The sequence below is a fragment of the Budorcas taxicolor genome, chromosome 9, assembly GCF_023091745.1.
Source record: "Budorcas taxicolor isolate Tak-1 chromosome 9, Takin1.1, whole genome shotgun sequence".
NCBI lineage: Eukaryota > Metazoa > Chordata > Mammalia > Artiodactyla > Bovidae > Budorcas > Budorcas taxicolor.
The window spans coordinates 25,730,023-25,749,782 of record NC_068918.1 but is presented as its reverse complement, the minus strand read 5'-3'; the positions used below and the strand labels follow the sequence as shown (position 1 = coordinate 25,749,782).

The following is a 19,760-nucleotide window of genomic DNA, read 5'->3' as shown; positions in this document are numbered from 1 at the left end:
ACCCCTTACTCATCATTTTCTTACAATCCATATCAAATCCTGATACCTTCAAAATATATCCAGAATCTGTTTGGTCCTATAGCTTTCGTCCAAATCATCATCTTTGTTTAGATTATTGCCATGGCCTAACTTGTCTTGCCTGGAAAATCCCATGGATGGAGGAGCCTGGTAGGCTGCAGTCCATGGGGTCGCTGAGAGTTGGACACGACTCAGTGACTTCACTTTCACTTTTCACTTTCATGCATTGGAGAAGGAAATGGCAACCCACTCCAGTGTTCTTGCTTGGAGAATCCCAGGAACAGTGGAGCCTGGTGGGCTGCCATCTATGGGGTCGCACAGAGTCATTCGCGACTGAAGCAACTTAGCAGCAGCAACTGGTCTCCACACTTTCAGACTTTGTCCCTCTTCCACCTAAATCCTCCAATGATCCTATGGGACCTGCAAACTCCCACACCAGTTCACCATGCACCAGCCACACTGGCTTCCAAAATAACAAGCAGGCTCTCACCTTAGGATCTTAGCACTGGCTCTCCCCTTTGCACAGAACCTTCTTCTCCAGTAACAAATCCCTGATTTCCCTAAACCGAGGATATCCAGAAGCACCCTGTATTTGCAAAGTTACTTCATGTATTTCATGTGATTCTTACCATCCTCAGAAAAGTTTCCATTTTTTTTCTTGAAAATTTAAAACAATGCCCTGCTGCAGGCTGCTAAGTCGCTTCAGTCGGGTCCGACCCTGTGTGACCCCATAGACAGCAGCCCACCAGGCTCCCGGGTCCCTGGGATTCTCCCCTAATAACTCTTAATACCGAAGACATGGAATCAGTACCAAAGTGAATATGTTCGTTTTCACATATCCTTCTGCTAAGTAAGCAGTGCGTATCTGTCGCTCAGTCATGTCCGACTCTTTCCTATCCCATGGACTCTTGTCCGCCAGGCTTCTCGGTCCATGGAATTCTCCAGGCAAGAATACTGGAGTGGGTTGCCAAGGAGGCAATAAGTCCCAACAGAATATCAAGATACCTTCTGGTCCATGGGACATCATCCTTTTAGCAAGAGAAAACTTCAGAGCCTTTATCTCTAAGCTTTAATACAAAAACAAAAAGAAAAATACAGACGAATATGAAAAATCTTTTAATGTTCTTATATTTTTCTGCATTAAAAAACTAAAAATCTTCCTTTATTATACACATAAATAGATCTTTAGCTTTCATTTCATAAAAGTACCATGTTTGGCCATTTTTTTAGTTTGTGCCATTACAGTTTTTTTTTCTTTTTTTTTTTTTAAACTCTCTTTGTAACTGCTGTGATGAACTGGAAGATAAGAGACGTATATGTATTAAGTACTATTACTTCTTCAGTTTCATCCTTCCAAATCAAAGGTTGTGAGTGTTCTTCGGAGGCAATACTTACCGAAACTGTTACCGAAACTTACCCCCCTTTCATCAGTTCAGAAATACGCGATCTCAGAATATTTAGATCTACATCTTGCCGCGTTCATTTTACAAATTCAGATGATCTCAGGACTTTCACTTGCTTTCTCCCCCAGATCCGCTCTGACTCGTTACTCGGAGGTTGGGCCGAGCTTTCTGGACCCGTCTGATGCACTACGAGAGCTGTTCCTCTGCCCACTGGATTCTACAGTCTTGTGGGATGCCGAGAACTTCGAGGTTCCAGAAACGTAGACATCTCCTGGGACACGCCACTAGTCAGCACTAGGACGTGGGCACCCGCCCTCTGGACGCTGCCACGGGGTCGCGACCCGGAGACCCGAAGCGATCAAGTGCAGGGACGCCCGCAGCGTCCCGCCTCCAGCTAGACAGTCCCTCCCGGGTACCCGAGGCTGGCCTTAAGACCAGACTAGTAGAGCGAGGATGCGGCGCTGAGGGCCTTCTCATGTTCTGGCTGGGCAAAACCCGGTAACCAATCCTTAGGTGTCTGTGGCAAATGCCAGACCAGGTGTTTTCCCCATCCCAGCAAGTCCCGAGCGGGCGTGGGACAGTCAGCCCAACGACCAGGCCCGACGAGTCGAACGTGGAACTAGGGAGCGGACGGAGGCCGGCGCGGGGCTGTTGATCAGCAGGCCCGCCTGGCTGTGGGCCCCAGGCCTTTCTGCCTGGGACTCTGCGCCTGCGCCCGCCCGGCCGCTGCCTGCTCTCCCGGCGCGGCCGAGGTCCAGGCTGCAGCACGCCGCCTGGGTCTCTGGGCGATCCATGGGCTGCAGCGAGGGCCGCGATGACAGATTACGGCGAGGAGCAGCGCAACGAGCTGGAGGCTCTGGAGTCCATCTACCCTGACTCCTTCACAGGTGACTTCCGCGGCCACGGGCCCGCAGCTCCCCGAGGTGGAGTGGGACGGGCCGCCGCCTCCACGGCCCTCGACATCCCCGGCCAGGATGGAGAAGGGAACAGCCAGGCCGCGTGGCCACCTCGCTCGCCACTCTCTCCTCTAGCTCTTCTCTTGCAGTGATCGGGCATTTACTAGTAACTCTACGGCTGTTCTCTCTTCTCCGCTAATTCCTTGAAATCTGAAAGTCCGGGCGAGGTCCCTGGAGTGGCAGGCCTGGAATTCAGTCGGGTGCACTTTGGTTCTGTGTCGCGGCAGTCCATGGGGTGGCAAAGAGTCGGACACGACTGAGCGACTGAAGGGACCTGAACTAACAGGAGCGCGAGGTTTAGTGAAATACACGAATGAAGGTGCTCCAAGTGGGAGTAGTCTTTCCAGAGCCGCAGAACTGTCAGTTTTCACATTTTCACCATTATTCAGGCGGTTTTTTCTCATATTTGGTGTTTTAAAATTTGTGGGATTCAGAATTCTCAAAATTACCCAGGATCAGTTTTGAGAGTAGTCTTGTCCCTGAAGTTTGTCGTTTTTCTTCTCTCTCTCTCTCTTTTTTTTTTTATGTTCTGACATTCTGCAGATTGCCCAATGAATGAGTTGGCTCAAATTTCAGGTCCACTGTAAGATCACAGGTAGTTAGACTTGTAGTAGGATATTAGACGTCATCTAGGAGAAGGAAATGGCAACCCACTCCAGTGTTCTTGCCTGGAGAATCCCAGGGACCGAGGAGCCTAGTGGGCTGCCATCTATGGGGTCGCACAGAGTCGGACACGGCTGAAGCGACTTAGCAGCAGCAGCAGCCTGGCTTCCTCTTGCTAGAAGCAAGGTAGTGGAAGCTCAAGAAAGGCAAGCGGTTGGCTCTGGGTTGGCCAGCAAGTTAGTAGCAGGACTGGTAATAAGAGTTCGGTTCCACTCCAGCTGGTATCACTGGGAGCAGAAGGTTACTTGGTAAGTTGGGCTAATGTAAAATGGTAATAAGTTCATTAGGTATATTTTCAAGGAAGAGAATTCTTCTGTAGTAAACCATCCTTCTGATGATTCTGAAAATGCTGCAAGATAAGCATATCAGTATGGCTTCTCTCACTTGACACTCAGGTTTTGAGAGGTGATCTAATAAAGCCAATATGAGCGAGTATAGCCTAGGTTTGTGGGACTTACCTTCTTTACCCCGTCCTTTGAGTGTCGTCCATCACTGACTGTCAGAATTCAGAGTGTAAGGTAATGTTATTTTAACTCATGAACCCCAACCCCTCTCCCTTGTCCTTGTTTAGCTTAGTTTTCTTAGCTCTACCCTTTGATCACTGCTTGCAATGGTAGCAAATTTTGTTCTGCTTTGCCAACAGGCTTATGTCTCTCAGCTATCCCTGTATAGTTCCAGTCCTGTTCATGTTCTCTCTCACCAGCAGTTCAGCTGTGCTGTGAGGATGTTAAGGGGATGAGTGAAGAGGGGTTTGAGAGTGTCATTAACTGGGTGAGTGTGTATGGAGTCTGGCTCCCTTCTCTATCCTTGCTTATGTATCAATGTCTAAATAAAACAGAATATAGGGTCAGTTGCTGGATATACTCTTAATCATGACATTTGGTCATTTCTGATACATTGGAAATGGGACAGGCATGAGCACAACATAGGCAGACTTAAGAAAGCACAAGATGTGCTCTTCTCATTTCTTTGAACATTAAGATTTACTCATTAAATATTGTGCTTATAAACATTTGTAAAAGTGATACATTTTAACCCTAAAATAATTGGATGGTTCTTTCAAATTGTACTAGGGTCTGATATAGTTGGGTATGTGAAATTCTTGTCAGATGCAAAAGTGCTTGAGAATTCTGAGCCAAGTTAATAAAAGAAAAATTTGTGGATCTTGGACGCCTCAAGTATTCTGCAGTATCAGCTGAGCCCTTCTGTCTCTTAATTCCTATCAGCACCCCTACAGTTGCATTAAATAAGTTAAAATGAGCTGTCCTGATTTATAGTTATTTAGGAACTTTGGTCAGCTTCTGTAAGAAATCTCAAGGCAAAGGCAAGCAGACTTTGGAGTCATTTATTTCTGTGTTTGGTCTTTTGGAATCTTTTGAGGATTTGCAAGGTGTACTATTTTTTATAGCTTTCTTATGTGTTGATGATTTCATACTTTAGTATTTTCATACCTGGTTTAAGAAAGAGAGCTTGTTTGTATTAGTTTGCCAAGGAACAATAATTGGTAGTTTTCAAATCTCATTTTGAATTTCATTGAATATTAGACTTGGTAAGTGCTCAATGCTGTTGATGAAGTAAGTGTGTACATATATATATAATTTTTAAAATAAACGATAGAGGGCTGACAGAGAAGCCTTTGTTAAGTACATCATGGCCCCCTTGTGGATGCTGAAGAGGCACTGTTCATCTAGCTGTAGACCTAGGCACATAGACCTAACCTGACTTGAGAACTGATTTCCTGGCTATTTGCAGAGAACTTTTGGCCCAGTGTTGCATTTGTGGTGAATTCTAACAGATCATAATACAGTTTCTTCTTTGTGTCCATTCTGTAACTTGATTGCACACTAACCCAATCCTCCTAACAACTAGTCTTCTAAAATATACAGGGAGGCTCCTGATGCCACATTCTCCTTCAGCAGTGCTTCACTTGATAAGATCCTGCTAAGATAGTTGAATTTGGTTATTTCCATTTCTGTATCAAAGTCCCTGGCTATATATGGTAAGTGTGGATCAAATTGGTTAGCTTCAGGCTAGCCAAAAGTCAGGTTCCCTTGATTCTGTTCGACCTTACAAAGAGGTGTACGTAATCCTGTATTTGCTTGTGTTAGTACCTCTGAGTTAACAGCCATGAGCTTAACAGTTAGACACGGGGCAGAAGTCATCTTGTGAAAGCAGTTTTTCTAGGACAGTTGCTCTCTAAGACCCACAGGGACTTCCTTTAATGTGGGCTGATCTGGTTTTTTGTCATTTGTGTGTCCCTGTGGTGTCCCTTTCAGCTACTGTCATTTGTGTGTCATTTGTGTGTCCCTGTGGTGTCCCTTTCAGCTACTACCTCCATTTTCTCTGCTTTTGACAAAATTCTTAGTTTTGTCTGGTTTACCATCATCTGCCCCTCTATCACCTAACACTTCTCCTGCCCCTCCACTGGTTCCTTGAACAGCGCCCAACAACTTTATTCTTTTTTTCAAAAGGGTTTTGATCCACTCGCAGTGGTGGATACCTGGTCTCTTTGTTGTTGTTTTTCAGTCGCTAAGTCATGTCTGACTCTTTGTGACTCTGGCTCTTTGTGGCCAGGCCTCCCTGTCCCTTGATGTCTCCCGGAGTTTGCCCAAGTTCAAGTCCATTGCATCGGTGATACCATTCAGCCTTCTCATCCTCTGTCACCCTCTTCTCCTCCTGCCGTCAATCTTTCCCAGCATCAAGGTCTTTTCCAATGAGTCAGCTCTTCACATCAGGTGGCCACAGTATTGGAACTTCAGCTTCCACATCAGTCCTTCCAATGAATATTTGGGGTTGATTTCCTTTAGGATTGACTGGTCTCTTTAGTGAAAGCTAATCTTTCCTCAGCTTGCCTCAGCTCACAGTATGGTAGTGATGCATTGGAATAGGATTATCACTTCATGAGAACTCAGGAATAATTCATCTTTGCAAGTCCAATCAAGTAAGTTTCCCTATTTTAGTAGCCTCCAAGCTTTGGAATATTATCCCTTTCCATTTTCTGTTTTTTTTTTAATTAGGTTTAGCTATGACAGAAAACCCCAAATAGCTGGTTTTAGAAAGGTAAAAATTTATTACTCTTGCACATAAATGAGACTTGTGTAGCTCTAGTTCAAGATCTCTTCAGGGACCCAGTCTTCTTCCTAGTTCTCTGTCATCCCTAAGATGTAGTCTCACCCTCATGGTGAGGATGGCAGCATTCCTTTTCCAGGCAGTAGGATAGATAAAGGAATGAGGGGAGGGGGGAAAAAGAAGTAAAAGACAGCAGTTCCTTAAGGAAATTTCCTCAAAAACTATCAAAGGACTTACTTCCTTCTATCCTATTGGCTCTAACTCAGTCATTTGGTGAGACCCAACTGGAGGGAGGCTGGCAATGCCAGTTTTTATTCTGGATGGGCAGTACACTCAGTTAAAAATGGTGTAACTGAAAGAAGGGGAGATTGGCTATTGCAGAAATTAGCATTGTTCTCCAAAATCTTTGTTCCTGATTCACCATTTTTTCTCTGTGGCAGTTTGGTGCAGTGGGTATCAGCTCTCTGTCCTTGGACAAATCATATAACCTCTCTAAGCCTTTGCTTCCTTATCTATTTAATAAGGAATAATGTAAGTGTGAAAGAGTTAGTCGCTCAGTTGTGTCCGTCTCTTTGCAACCCCATGGACTGTATCCCACCAGGCTCCTCTGTCTGTGGAATTCTCCAGGCAAAAATACTGGAGTGCGTAGCTCTTCTCTCCTCCAGGGGAGCTTCCACCAGGGGGCTTCCCAGATGGTGCAGTGGTAAAGAATCCATCTGCCAGTGTAGGAGATGAAGGAGACTCGGGTTTGCTCCCTGGATCGGAAAGATCCCTTGGAGGAGGAAATGTCAACCCACTCTAGTATTCTCGCAAGGAGAATCCCATAGACAGAGGAGCCTGGTGGGCTACAGTCCACTGGGTCGAAAAGCATTGGACACAACTGAACATGAACACTTGTACTAGTGTGGATACTTCATAACTGTTAAACAAATATAAGATACTGTTTCCTGGAAATTTGCCATCTTAGTTGCTGCTGCTTCTGATACTTTTGATGGCTTCATAACTCCTGTCTTTATCAACAGACAATTTTGATTTCTATTTCCTCCAACTGCATGGGGTGACAGTCACAGCTTGGAAATGCCATCTTTAAAATTTTCGCCTCTTTCCATCCCTAAACTTTGTAGCCCTGCAGTTCTTTCTTTTCCAGGCTTTTACTGGACATGGGTCTCATCACAAATTCTCATGGATAGGTAGTTTATCAGCTTTTATCTTGTTCATCTTGGTCAGGCAGTTCAGTGATGTTCTTGCTAGCATTCCCCTGCCTTCCTGTACCAAATGGTTTCCTCATTTACCAGATATTTACTGTAGGTACTGTTAGGAGCTCAGTCTCTTGGGCAAAGACATCATATAAGTAATTTATAACACAATGGGATGATTCTTTCGTGGAGGTGTGTACAGAATGCAGAGGGAACCGAGGGAGAGGGGACTGAGTTGTTCTGGAGAGCTGAGGGGTCATGTGGAGTTATGTAAACAAGACTGAGGAGGGGGCACACGTGCAGACTTGTGACTGTGAGAGCCGTGTGTGCAAAGGACAGGTAGTTGGGTCTAGCTAGAATGTAAAGAGAGAGACACAGAAAATGAGGCCCGACACGTATGCAGGGGCCAGATCACTAAGGGCCTTGTGAGGGATTTAGGTATGTGCTTACAGGCTCCTTCTCCACGACCCTCACCATAGCTCCTCAGACACACATGGCTCATGGGAGGCACTGCCTTGTCAGACCTGCATCCCTAGGCACTGAGGCGTCTCTTGAGGGTTGACCTGTCATGACTGCTTTCCTTTCAGTCTCTGGAACCATTTCCTCCTCTTGCTTTTGTTCCCCAAGTTTAGGACTCCTTACACAGCTAATCCTGGCCCTTATTTTTCTCCCTCTGTGTTCTCTCTGGTGATTTCATTTAGTCAAATGGCTTTCCCTGTTACCTCTCTGTGGATGATCCCAAATTAAATTCCAGCCCAACTTTCTTCAGCGTCATTTGCCCGTTTCTGATTACTTGATATCTCCAGCTGAAAGTACCCTGTGTCCTTCAAATATGTCTGGTCTTTCATTTCTTCCTTGTTTTTGTTCGTGGTCCTGCCTGCAAATTCAGGGTGTCACCCATCACCATCTTCGATTTCTTCCTGTTCCCTGTTTGCATTGCTACCAGCCTGGTTCAGAACCTCATTAACTTTGCTGAGACAGTTTCAGCGGCTGTCTAGTTTCATCCTGTCTCTAGTCTTGTTTTTCTCCTCTGTTTTATGCACCGTTGCTAGATTTATCTTCCGTGTTTAGAAATAGAATTCTGACCTTATTACTACCGCTAAAAAAAGCTATCACTATCTACACTAAACTTTCAGCTGTTTATTTTCAACCTGTTTTATTCACCACATACATCCACCAATGGAATAATTTCTAATTCCTTGTCTGTTCCTTAAGCTCTCTTACCATTATACCCTTGCTGCCACGTTACTCTAACCTGCATTCCTTTTTTCTATCTCTACTTACAGAGTATGCTTTAATCCACCACCTAGCTCCAATGACTTCCCTGGAATGTCTCAGCTGGAATTTTCTTTTTTTAGATGAAATTCTATACAGTTTATTTAGTCCTGCCAGTTAGTAGTTGTATAGCTTTGGGCACATTATTTAAAAGCTTTTTTATCCTTGTTTCCACATCTATAAAATGCCAATGATACTGTATTTAATTGATTCTAAGACATCTTAACATTTAAACATCTTTGAAGTCTGAATTTGTTGTACAGTTGACTACATATCATAGTTTAGTTGGCAGTTCCTTTTTTTCTTTCTTAGTGGTACGTAAAGTAGGGTGAATCATATACTTGATGGCATCTTAAATTTGGTAAAATATGATGATAGTATAAAATCACCATTTTGGTGTGAGAAATAAAGGATCTCTGTGTAAATGCATAGAAGAGCACAAGTGCAAAGTAATGCTCATTAAATGTTAGCTGTTATTGGGTATAGGTTCCCCTAAATTACAGCCTCACTGAACCCTTATTTCTGTAGTTGCAATTTTTATATTTCATGACATGTAAATGCTAAAAGTCAGTTATGAAAAAAATGGGAATGAAATACATCTAATATATTTTACACACATTTGTTAGGAAAAAGAGGTAGGGCCATCGTATTATAAAAGCTTTACTACTATAATTGCCTTTTAGGGACTTTTTCAACATAGGCTGGACAGCCTGAGACCTATTATAATGTGCGTCCAGTGAGTCTTTTTTCCTTTCTGACAAACCCTCTCTACTAGTTATAGGTGTTAATCTTTGCTTCAGGTCAATTAGAATGAGGGCATATGTCTTGAAAATTTTATTGATAGTGAATATTTATGAAGACTTCAGAAGTTACTGAGTAGGAAAAGCTGAGTCCTTTTCATGGTGACGTCTTCAGGGAGCCCCTTGTCAGAAAGAGGCTGCTGAGCTGTTACCAGCTTGGTAGGGTAGGGGTTAGTGCTTCCCAGGCCTGAAGTGAAGTGCAATAGTCAAGGGTGGCTTGAATTTTCCTTCTTTAGTTTTCTGATGGTTCCGAATATGAGTTTATTTGTTATTGTCTTTCTCCTTTTATTGTTTAGATCTTTCATTGAGCCAGAATTTATTGAGTTTCTAGATACTGCCTGGCACTGGTCCAACAGTTCTCCGAGTTCTTACAGTATTCTTGTGGGGGAATAGATCATAAACAGATAAATAGTATCAGATAGGCATCAGGCAGTAAAATAGCATATAAAGCTTTCTTACTTACGTAAATGCTGATTGACATGTCTTGCTTAACAAATTGGAAGTAATTTGATATTTGAATTCATGGATAATTTTGTAATTCCATGAAAGATGGTAGGTTTCAATAATTTGGGAAAGAACAAAGTTTTTAGAGACAATGTGGGAGAAAGATAGCTAGAAGATACAAACTCTTACAAATTGATATTTACTGACAGTCGTAGAGATTCTGAATTGTATTTCAAAATATATATGTAGAAAAATGAGTGATAATACTGAGTATTTATGACTGGGTAGGTTCTGATGAGAAACATCAAACTTTTCTTTTGCCATTTCATTTGGAAATTTTTTAGAATGTGACTTTCCATGTGTGGGTGGAAATTTTGAATTAAAACATAAATTACTTAATTGATAAAACTCCAAGAGAGTATCTGTTACAGGTATTTTTTTCTCAGATTAAAGAAAACCCTAGATTTAAATAGAAATTGATGGACGTTTTATCATCTGAACTGTTACTATTAAGTCTGTATTTGTGGAAGTGGAAATATAGGCTAGGGATCAGTTTCCAGAACTGGGAATTGGTATTTTGCTAATAAGGAAGAGCATGTGCCTAATGTTAATAACTTAACCTCTGTGTATATTTTCTTGCAGTATTATCAGAAAATCCACCCAGCTTCACCATTACTGTGACATCTGAGGCTGGAGAAAATGATGAAAGTAAGTCTAATTAAAAACACTTCTGGGTTTTCTGCACTTCTCTCAGGGATTTTATTCCTTCAGCAGCCATTTAGCAGGCCATTGCATGTGTGCAGGTGCTGAGGCTCTGTTAAGAATTTAGTATGATTGTTAACATGTTTCTAACCAGTATTTACTATGTAATAATGACTTCTGGAGAAACAGAGAGGAAGTCAAGGAGATTTTCTGGCAGAAAAAGCTTAATTTTTAAAAGTGAAACAGAAATGTTAACAATATAGTGGGTAGAGAAAGGGGAGGAAATTTTTGTCAATAAGACTTTCTACAAGCATAATGTAGTGGTTGTGTGGTTTTCCATGGCATGCCATCGACTTTTTCCTCACTGGATATTTAGATTGTTTACTAGACATTTGCTGTTATAAACTGGACTGGATAAATACCTACCTATATTTTACCTCTTTTTAGATTGGGTAGTATACTGTTATTTAAATATGTGTATACATAAAGCCAGATAAAAACCAATATTATATAACTGGTAAACTAAGACAAACGTACAAATTGAAATAAGGGAGCTATAAAACTAATAAGATTAAATTAATTTGGCACATGTTGGGAGAGGCCTATCTTAAGTTTATTTCTGCTTTGGTCAAGTTCAATTAATATTGTAATTTGATAAAAATGTTATATAAGGTGGCATTAACCCTGAGAATTTTTTTTTCCTGTTAAGCTAGTCAACTAAAATTCTGTCATGAGTAGTCAGTTAAACCAATTTTAGTGGTATCACTTGATAATTCTAAATCTGTCTTATAGAATTGAAAATGAGGTTAATACAGATATTACTGAAATCTGAAATAAAGAGATATTAGATACAGTTATTAACATTTATATAGATGGATTTTATTTATATGTATAAAGTCTCAATTACACATGAGGATCCTTTGACATTTTGTTTAAAAGACTGTATGCATAGAGAGATACTTTAAAGTATCCTTTTAATAGTACTTTTAAGATACTTTAAAGATACCAAAATGGTAACAGTGATCTCTTTCTGAGGATGAGATCATTATCAATTTTGTTTTTCCTTTAACATATTGCTAAATTTTATGTAATGAATTTCTGTTACATCATATAGTAGAATCAGTAAATTAAAAAGAAAACTTGTGCTAGCAATAAAATTTAGAAACATGTTAATTAAAAAAGCAAGAAAAATGCTAAAAGACACTATATATTTCTTACCTATCTTATATCTGTTGATTCATAAAATTCTTTGTTGACATCATACACCAAAATACCAAGCCAGCAGATTTTGAGGTGTTTGGTTTTTTTTTTTTTCCATTCCCATGGAGAGAAATCTAGATCTTAGTTTAAATCATCAAAAGCAGGAGGTTTTAATCATTAAAATATGAGTTACAGGAAAGGCAAAATGGAGACAAAGGGTCATGTTGACAAATAGGTTTTAACAAAAAATATTTAGCACTACTGCTCTGTATTAGATTGCCTGGCAAAACTGATATTTCATCAGACTAGGTAGCAGAGAGATACTTCCCACTTATGTCCCTTTAAGAATGTCACACCTGTACGGATGTCCTATCTGTGAACTGGCACAGGCCAAAGACTGGGGGAGAATGTCAGTGAGTCAGGTTAAAAGTTTCTCAGACAACCTCTCAAGCTCTCCAGTTTACACCCGTGTCCTTTAGCAGTCGCTCAGCAATGCTCTGCTGGCATTGCGCAGGTAGAAGTATGGACTCTGGAGCTAAAGTCAGATCTGCACTGGACGCCGGCTCTGGGAGAGGCCTGGAAATGAGCCTAAGTTGGTACCTTTTCTGTGTGTCGTATTCAGTGTCTTTCGTTCATCTTAAGGAGGGTTTTAAAAGGAGTGTCTTCATGCTCTTTCTCTGACATGCCGTAAGATGAAATACTCATAAGTAGCAGATGTATTTCATGTTAGATGTGATCTTTGGTATTCCTGTGATTTGTTTTTACCTATATTTGCGGTACATGTTATGTATGTTAATGATTATCTGGTCTCATAGTAACCTTTTTTTTCCTTTTGTAGGACAATCTTTTGTGCTACTTTTCATTGACACATTGTAAATTAATTACTAATTCAACAAAGATTTTGACCTCTTTCTACATTTTAAGGTATTTGCATTAATCTCTTCTCTTATGTCTTTAGCTGTCCAGACAACCCTCAAGTTTACATACAGTGAAAAATACCCAGATGAAGCTCCCCTTTATGAAATATTCGCCCAGTTAAATCTAGAAGATAGTGATGTAGCAGACATTTTAAAATTGTTAGCATTACAGGTAAGGAAATAACATGTTTTATAATGGTATTATTTTATTGGCCTTAAATAGTATACATTAATCTTGAGTTAGAAAATTAAATATGTATAATGAGTGTACTGAACAAGCAGAATTCATGATGTATGTGTATACACACACACACATTCACAAAGCATCTTTATTATTGTTCCCTCCTGTACCTTTAAAATTTGAATAAGAAAAGTTCTTCCTATACCCTTGTTTGAAACTCAGCTCTGTGACTTTTAGGTGATAAAAGTTCAATTAGGTACAGTAAGTTATAACACAATCATAATTTGGTTTTCAGAATATCTAGTCCCATGCACACTTAAAAATCCTAATTAAAAAAAAAGTAAAGCTCCTAAGCCCTCTGATCTGTTGCAGTCTAGTTACCTGCAATTTGGTGAGAGGAGTGGTGATTGATTTTTTTCTTTCCTATCTCTCCTGCTCTCTAAACTTATGAACAGCAATAATGGTTTATGACCCTTCCAAGAGCAGGTGTTTGCTTGGAAGAAAAAATGGGTATTGGAAAGTTCTTACCTGGCTAGTTCTCTGATGGGTCAGGCTAGTCACAGTCTAGGCGTGGTGGATATTTAAAGCTCTCCTTTACTTGGGTAGAGTTTTCATGGATTCTTCACAGTAGAGAGCAGGGAGGGCAAATAAAATCTTCCTCCACCATCGTAAAAGCAGAAGTCCTAGTTTTGTTTGTTTTTCTAAGGAGAACTGACAGAAAACGTCTCCACTGTAAATATGACTGGTATATTTCAAGAACTGTGGGTGCTCTCAGTGTTGACATTTTAAAAATATCTGGAACTGTTAGAGAATGAGGAGTGAAAGAAGATGTATCAAACATTAATTTATGCTGATTCTAGGTCCTGTTCACTTCATTACCCAGTATGAAGTCATATTATTTCTATATCATTTAGTTTAAAGTGCTTCATTTGGAAACACTGTAGAAAGCCTGGAACAATATACTGTATTCAGTCACTCATGTATTAATACAAGTTTCTTAATCTGAGTGATTTTTGTTAATATGCATTTTATATTTTATTTATATTCAAACTCCTTTCTTTTAAAAGTAAAGTTTTGATTTCTGATACTTACTGAGATCAGAGGTATTTAGGGCATATTTGTATCTTTTTTCTTAGTTGTATTAGTTTTTAGTTATCAAAATAATTTATATTACAAAAAAACTCAGAAAATACAGAAGACAATGAAGAAGAAAATAAAGGTTATTCTTAATCTTACCAGTTAGGTGTAACTGCTTATTAACACTTGCTGTTAATTCAGAAAACTTTTTCCTGCAGTAGCTAGCAGTGTCTAGCATGTTATCATCATTTTAGTTCTTTGGGGATATTTTGAGAGCTGTGACACGAACCTGAATTTTGAAGAAAAAAGGATTTCTAACATAATAACAATGTAGATACTTTTATGATTTATCTTTATGTATTTTTTTTTCTTTTTGTAATGATTTAAAGCTATAATGATGAATATATGCTGGAGAACTGAAGTTGTTAGCTACTGTAGAAAAAGGTTTTCTGAATTCTACCTACATATATGATTATTACATAGAATCTATTGAAACACCTGTTTTCAGTTGGATATAGCAAATTATAAGACTTTTAAGATTTAAGATGTCGTATATGGGCTTCCCTGCTGGCTTAGCTGGTAAAGAATCCGCCTGCAAAGTGGGAAACCTGGGTTGGAAAAATTCCCTGGGGAAGGAAAAGGCTACCCACTCTGGTATTCTTGCCTGGAGAATTCCAAGGACTGTATAGTCCATGGGGTCACAAAGAGTCGGACACAACTGAGCGACTTTCACTTCACTTCACTTTATATATAGACACACAAACACACACACACATCAGTTCAGTTCAGTTCAGTTGCTCAGTTATGTCCAACTCTTTGCGTCCCCAGGGGCTACAGCACGCCAGGCTTCCCTGTTCATCAGCAACTCCCAGAGCTTGCTCAGACTCATGCCCATTGAGTTGGTGATGCCATCCAACCATCTCATCCTCTGTTGTAAATGATCCAAGAGTCTGAACTTATGCTGTAACTGAATTAGTGATCATATTGTAAATGTATGAGTGTAGTGATTATACTAAAACACCTCCCGCCTACCACTGGTTAATTGTTTTTATTTTTCTGAGAATTATGTTTCTAACTACACGTTTTTTTCTTTTTTGGTTACATAGGCAGAAGAAAACCTTGGTATGGTGATGATCTTCACCTTAGTGACAGCTGTGCAAGAAAAATTAAATGAAATAGTAGATCAAATAAAAACTAGAAGAGAAGAAGAAAAGAAACAAAAAGAAAAAGAAGCAGAAGAAGCTGAAAAGGTATATTTAAAAGTCATATTTTCTTTCATTATTCTTTAAATTTGTCATTTGGGGTTTTTTTTGTTTTGGAAATTTCAGTAATTTGAGAGGAAATCACAAAAATAAGCACAAGTGAAATTTAATAAAGCTTTACTAAATAAAATTTTAGAAGGGCCCTCATTTACTTGGTGGGAATCACACAATAATGATCAGTCAGTTGGTTAAAGGTTAATAAAGTGCATGCAGGTAAAATCAAGAAATATAAATTATTTCACTTACAGTATAAAGTTTAGAAATATAAAGCTCCTGTCAGAATAATTTAAATATTTACTGAATTTAAAGAAAACCTTAGATTCTAAAATTAAGTAAAAAAAAGTAAGCAGGGATGTCAGTGTTATGAATTGATGTATATTTAAACATATTATATATTGACAGTAGCAACTTTCTTCTTAATTGTGAATAACAATGGGAACACCTCACATATTATCTTTGTTTTTTTGTAATAATATAAAAACAGACTTTTCTAGAGTAAATTGCCAAAACCAGTGAGAGTAGCCAGTGCAGATAGAAATCAGACTAAATATTATGGACTTGAAACCGTTTTTCTCTTTGATTCCTCTCAGGGGCTGCGGTCATTAGTCTAGAAGTTCATTAGGCTTTATTTTCTAACTGTTGTTTCATTTATCTGGTGATGTGTTTTTTTCTTTCCTAAGCAATTATTCCATGGTACTCCTGTTACAATTGAGAATTTCTTAAATTGGAAGGCCAAGTTTGATGCAGAACTCTTGGAAATTAAAAAGAAACGGATGAAGGAAGAAGAGCAAGCAGGAAAAAATAAATTAAGCGGTATGAGACCACCTCCCACCCAATATCCTGTTCCCTTTAAGCCCTCCTATATTACTTCTTGTATAGCAAGCGGATCATTTGGATAGATTTCTGTAAGAAAATAATATACTTAGGCATATAGGGCGAAAAGAGAGTGTTATCTCCATATGACGATGTTTCTTCGCACATAATTATCATTAATTTTTATGGCTTATCTTTCATCTATTGCAATGGATAGATCTTCAGATATAGCTGCAAGACTTTTAGGATCACAAGGCTTAAGAGTGGTGGAATCAAACCCATTCGTTTTTTCAAACTAGGCTTTCACTTGTTCCATTTTAATGCCAATACATTTCATATGCTTCTTAGCTGCTTACTGAGTTCATACATTTATTGAAATTCACAGAAAAATGGGTTTTCAGATTTTTTATATCTTTAACTTTTTAAAATTATTATGCCTTTTAAAGGGTTATAGGGAAGATGGAGAAAAACTATGCCATTCTAATTAAATATGTTTATTTCTTTTAGGGAGACAACTATTTGAAACAGATCATAATCTCGACACATCTGATATCCAGTTCTTGGAAGATGGTAAGATAATACTAGAATTCCATATGTACATAATGTGCTGTTTTTAATATTAAACCATGAAAATCATCAGTTCAGTTCAGTTCAGTCGCTCAGTCGTGTCTGACTCTTTGCGACCCCATGAATCGCAGCACCCAGGCCTCCCTGTCCATCACCATCTCCCGGAGTTCACTCAGACTCACGTCCATCGAGTCCGTGATGCCATCCAGCCAACTCATCCTCTGTCGTCCCCTTCTCCTCCTGCCCCTAATCCCTCACAGCATGAGTCTTTTCCAATGAGTCAGCTCTTCGCGTGAGGTGGCCAAAGTACTGGAGTTTCAGCTTTAGCATCATTCCTTACAAAGAAATCCAAGGGCTGATCTCCTTGAGAATGGACTGGTTGGATCTCCTTGCAGTCCAAGGGACTCTCAAGAGTCTTCTCCAACACCACAGTTCAAAAGCATCAATTCTTCAGCATAGGGATAACTTAATGTAAATTTTTCCTCCCAAGGCTCTAAAAAAACACACTTTGAAGAATAAATTCTAATGTTTGATTAGGTTATACATTAAACTATGGCAGTGTATTTTTTAAAAGTTTTGTGATAAGGAAAATCAAAGATAGCAGTAGGTAAACAATATGATCACCTTTGCCTCTAACACTTGGTAAACCAGGTCACTGTGACTCAGATCACCTGTTTTCCTCAAAGTTATAGTATCACGAATCTATGGGAACTGTAATCCACGGTCTGTCATGGAGCTTTATAAAAACTGCAAACCTGGAATTAACCAAGAGTCTTATATTTCACACCACTCTTACTGTCTTTGGAGCATCTAGTCCCTTGTGCTTTCCTTCTCTTTTTTGTCCTAACCCTTATCCTCTTGCTGTCTTCATCTGTTCATTTCCATCCACCAACAAATATGGCGGCTCAGACGGTAAAGCGTCTGCCTAAAATGCTGGAGACCCGGGTTCGATTCCTGGGTTGGGAAGATCCCCTGGAGAAGGAAATGGCAACCCACGCCAGTATTCTTGCTTAGAAAATCCCATGGATGGAGGAGCCTGGTGGGCTGCAGTCCATGGGGTTGCGAAGAGTCGGACACGACTGAGCGACTTCACTTCACTCCACTTTCACTATAAGCCTGGCAGTGTCCTGGGCACTGAGGATAGAGCAGAGAACACTGCAGATAAGTCCCTTGCCCTCATGGAGCTGGGGGCCAGTGAGTGTCTCTTAAATGTAGAGCTCCTTAGGCAGTCACCCTCCCGTAGCTCCCCGAGTTCTGTACTCCACCATCCTGTGTCATGCCCATCGTGCCTGTGGGATCCTCTAGCCTCAGGCCTTTTGACCTTATTCCTGGACTACCTTTTGGAGAAGGGAAGAAGGTTAAGTATCAAATGTCTTTTTTAAAAAAGTTTCACTGTCTTTACTCATTTTTGACTCCTTTTCCTGTTTGGTGGATTGAGTATCTCTTTACAGCCAATAACTTATCAAAAGCGCTCTGTTGATTCTGCCGCTGCGATGTCTTTTCGACTCTTTCCTCGTGATTTGAAGATTTGTTATTTTTCAGGTGGACTTTAGCAGTAGCTTCATTCTTTCCCTGCCTCAGTCTCTTCCTCTAGTGCCCTTACCTGCCTTGTAGCTACCACCTCTGAGGCAGGATTTCTAAAACCCTTGTTTAATCGTGCCGTTTCTTCCCTTAAAATCCTCTGGTGGTTCTCTGCTGCTTAGAGGAAGGGGTTGACCTACTTTGGTCCTTCGATTTGGCCTTCATCTGTGTTATTTTCAGATGTTTTTCTTCATGAATCTTGTGTTCCAATTAGAAGGATTCAAGGTCTTAACTTTTTTTCTCTGCTTTTGCATAATGTTCTACCTAGAATCGCTTCATCCTGGCTCCTTTTCTTCTGGGTAGTTTCAAATTTATCATGAAGATATTTCAGTTGTCCTCTGCTCTGTGAAGGCTTCACTACTTCCTCTCCCAGGCCTAGTCAATTACTCTTTGGCCTGAGCATACCAAATTGTATTTTATTACTGAACTGCTCTTAGGTTTCATGAAGCAGGGTTTCTTCTCACTGAGTTGAATGTCAGTGGACTAGAGTCTGAGAGGGAAAGAAAGTGAACAATTAAGAGTACTGTAATATCCTACTTCTGTGTACTGCAGACAGACTGAAGAATGAAGCCATTTCATGCAAAGCCTGAGTATTGCTTCCTGTAGGGCTTAGACGTTTGGAATCTTGGAAAGGCATACCACTAGTTACAGGGGAGCTGGATGAGAGTGAAGAGCAAAATAAATTTATCAGCTGATTATATGTATAGTTGAGCTTTAATGATGTACATACATGCCTCCAGTACGGAAAGAGATGAACTCTTGGTACAGGTCTCCTGGTCAGTGATCATCAACTTTGTGTCATCGTTGTCTCCAGCTTACAACATGCCACATCATAAGTAATTCATTCTAGGAAGGGCTTTTTGGTAGTTGGGTCTTTTTAGACTGAACTGGAAGCCTGAAGATGCTCTTAAGAAGTGTGTGTTTCTGTTGACCAGTGCAGATCATTGCTGGTGTGACTTGCAGTAGGAGTTCAGGATTTCGTCACGTGTGCTACAGCTGCATGTTTAGGAAGACTGTTTGGCCCTGCCAGTGGGTTGTATCTTTTATTTCTGAGTATAGGACTAAAGGGGAAATCTTCTGTCTTTTGCAGCTGGAAACAACGTGGAGGTAGATGAGTCTTTGTTCCAGGAAATGGATGACTTGGAGCTGGAGGACGATGACGACGATCCAGACTACAGTCCTGCTGACCGGGAGAGTGACTTGACCGACTGATGGACTCTTCCCGTCTGCAGAGAGGCTTGACTGCCACAGCATCTGTGGCTATGCTGAGAGGGTGTTGACTTTCCTTTCTTTTTTCTAAGAAAAAAATAATTTTCAGGAGAATATTCTTCTGATGGCTTTCATCATTGAACTTAATAAATTGATCTTAAAAATTTCAAATATTAAAATGTTCACTTCCTCTTATTGATGGGAAGAAGGTCATATGTTTATAAAGCCATTTAGTGTTGGAAAGCGATCCTGCCGAAAACACCCAGGCTGGAAGATGTGCCATTGCTGAACACAAGTGTGGGTTTATGTACAAGGAGTTGGAGTAGGAATTTCTATGTGGAGACAGTGGTGACTTTCAAACTCTAAGGGTTTTCAGTCATATAAAATATTAGAAGACTGAGTGAGCAGGGCATTAAAACTGAATTCT

The 19,760-nt window shown here is 40.1% G+C and overlaps 1 protein-coding gene across 1 annotated transcript; it reads left to right on the top strand.

Annotated features, from left to right (window-relative positions):
• The first annotated feature begins 2,098 nt into the window (after positions 1-2,098).
• Positions 2,099-19,496, top strand: RWDD1 (RWD domain containing 1). The gene is made up of 7 exons (XM_052645816.1): positions 2,099-2,308; positions 10,467-10,532; positions 12,685-12,815; positions 15,008-15,151; positions 15,844-15,976; positions 16,484-16,546; positions 19,215-19,496. The coding sequence occupies exons 1-7, from the start codon at positions 2,236-2,238 to the stop codon at positions 19,334-19,336; spliced, it is 732 nt and encodes a 243-aa protein (XP_052501776.1). The 5' UTR covers positions 2,099-2,235; the 3' UTR covers positions 19,337-19,496.
• The last annotated feature ends 264 nt before the right edge of the window (positions 19,497-19,760 follow it).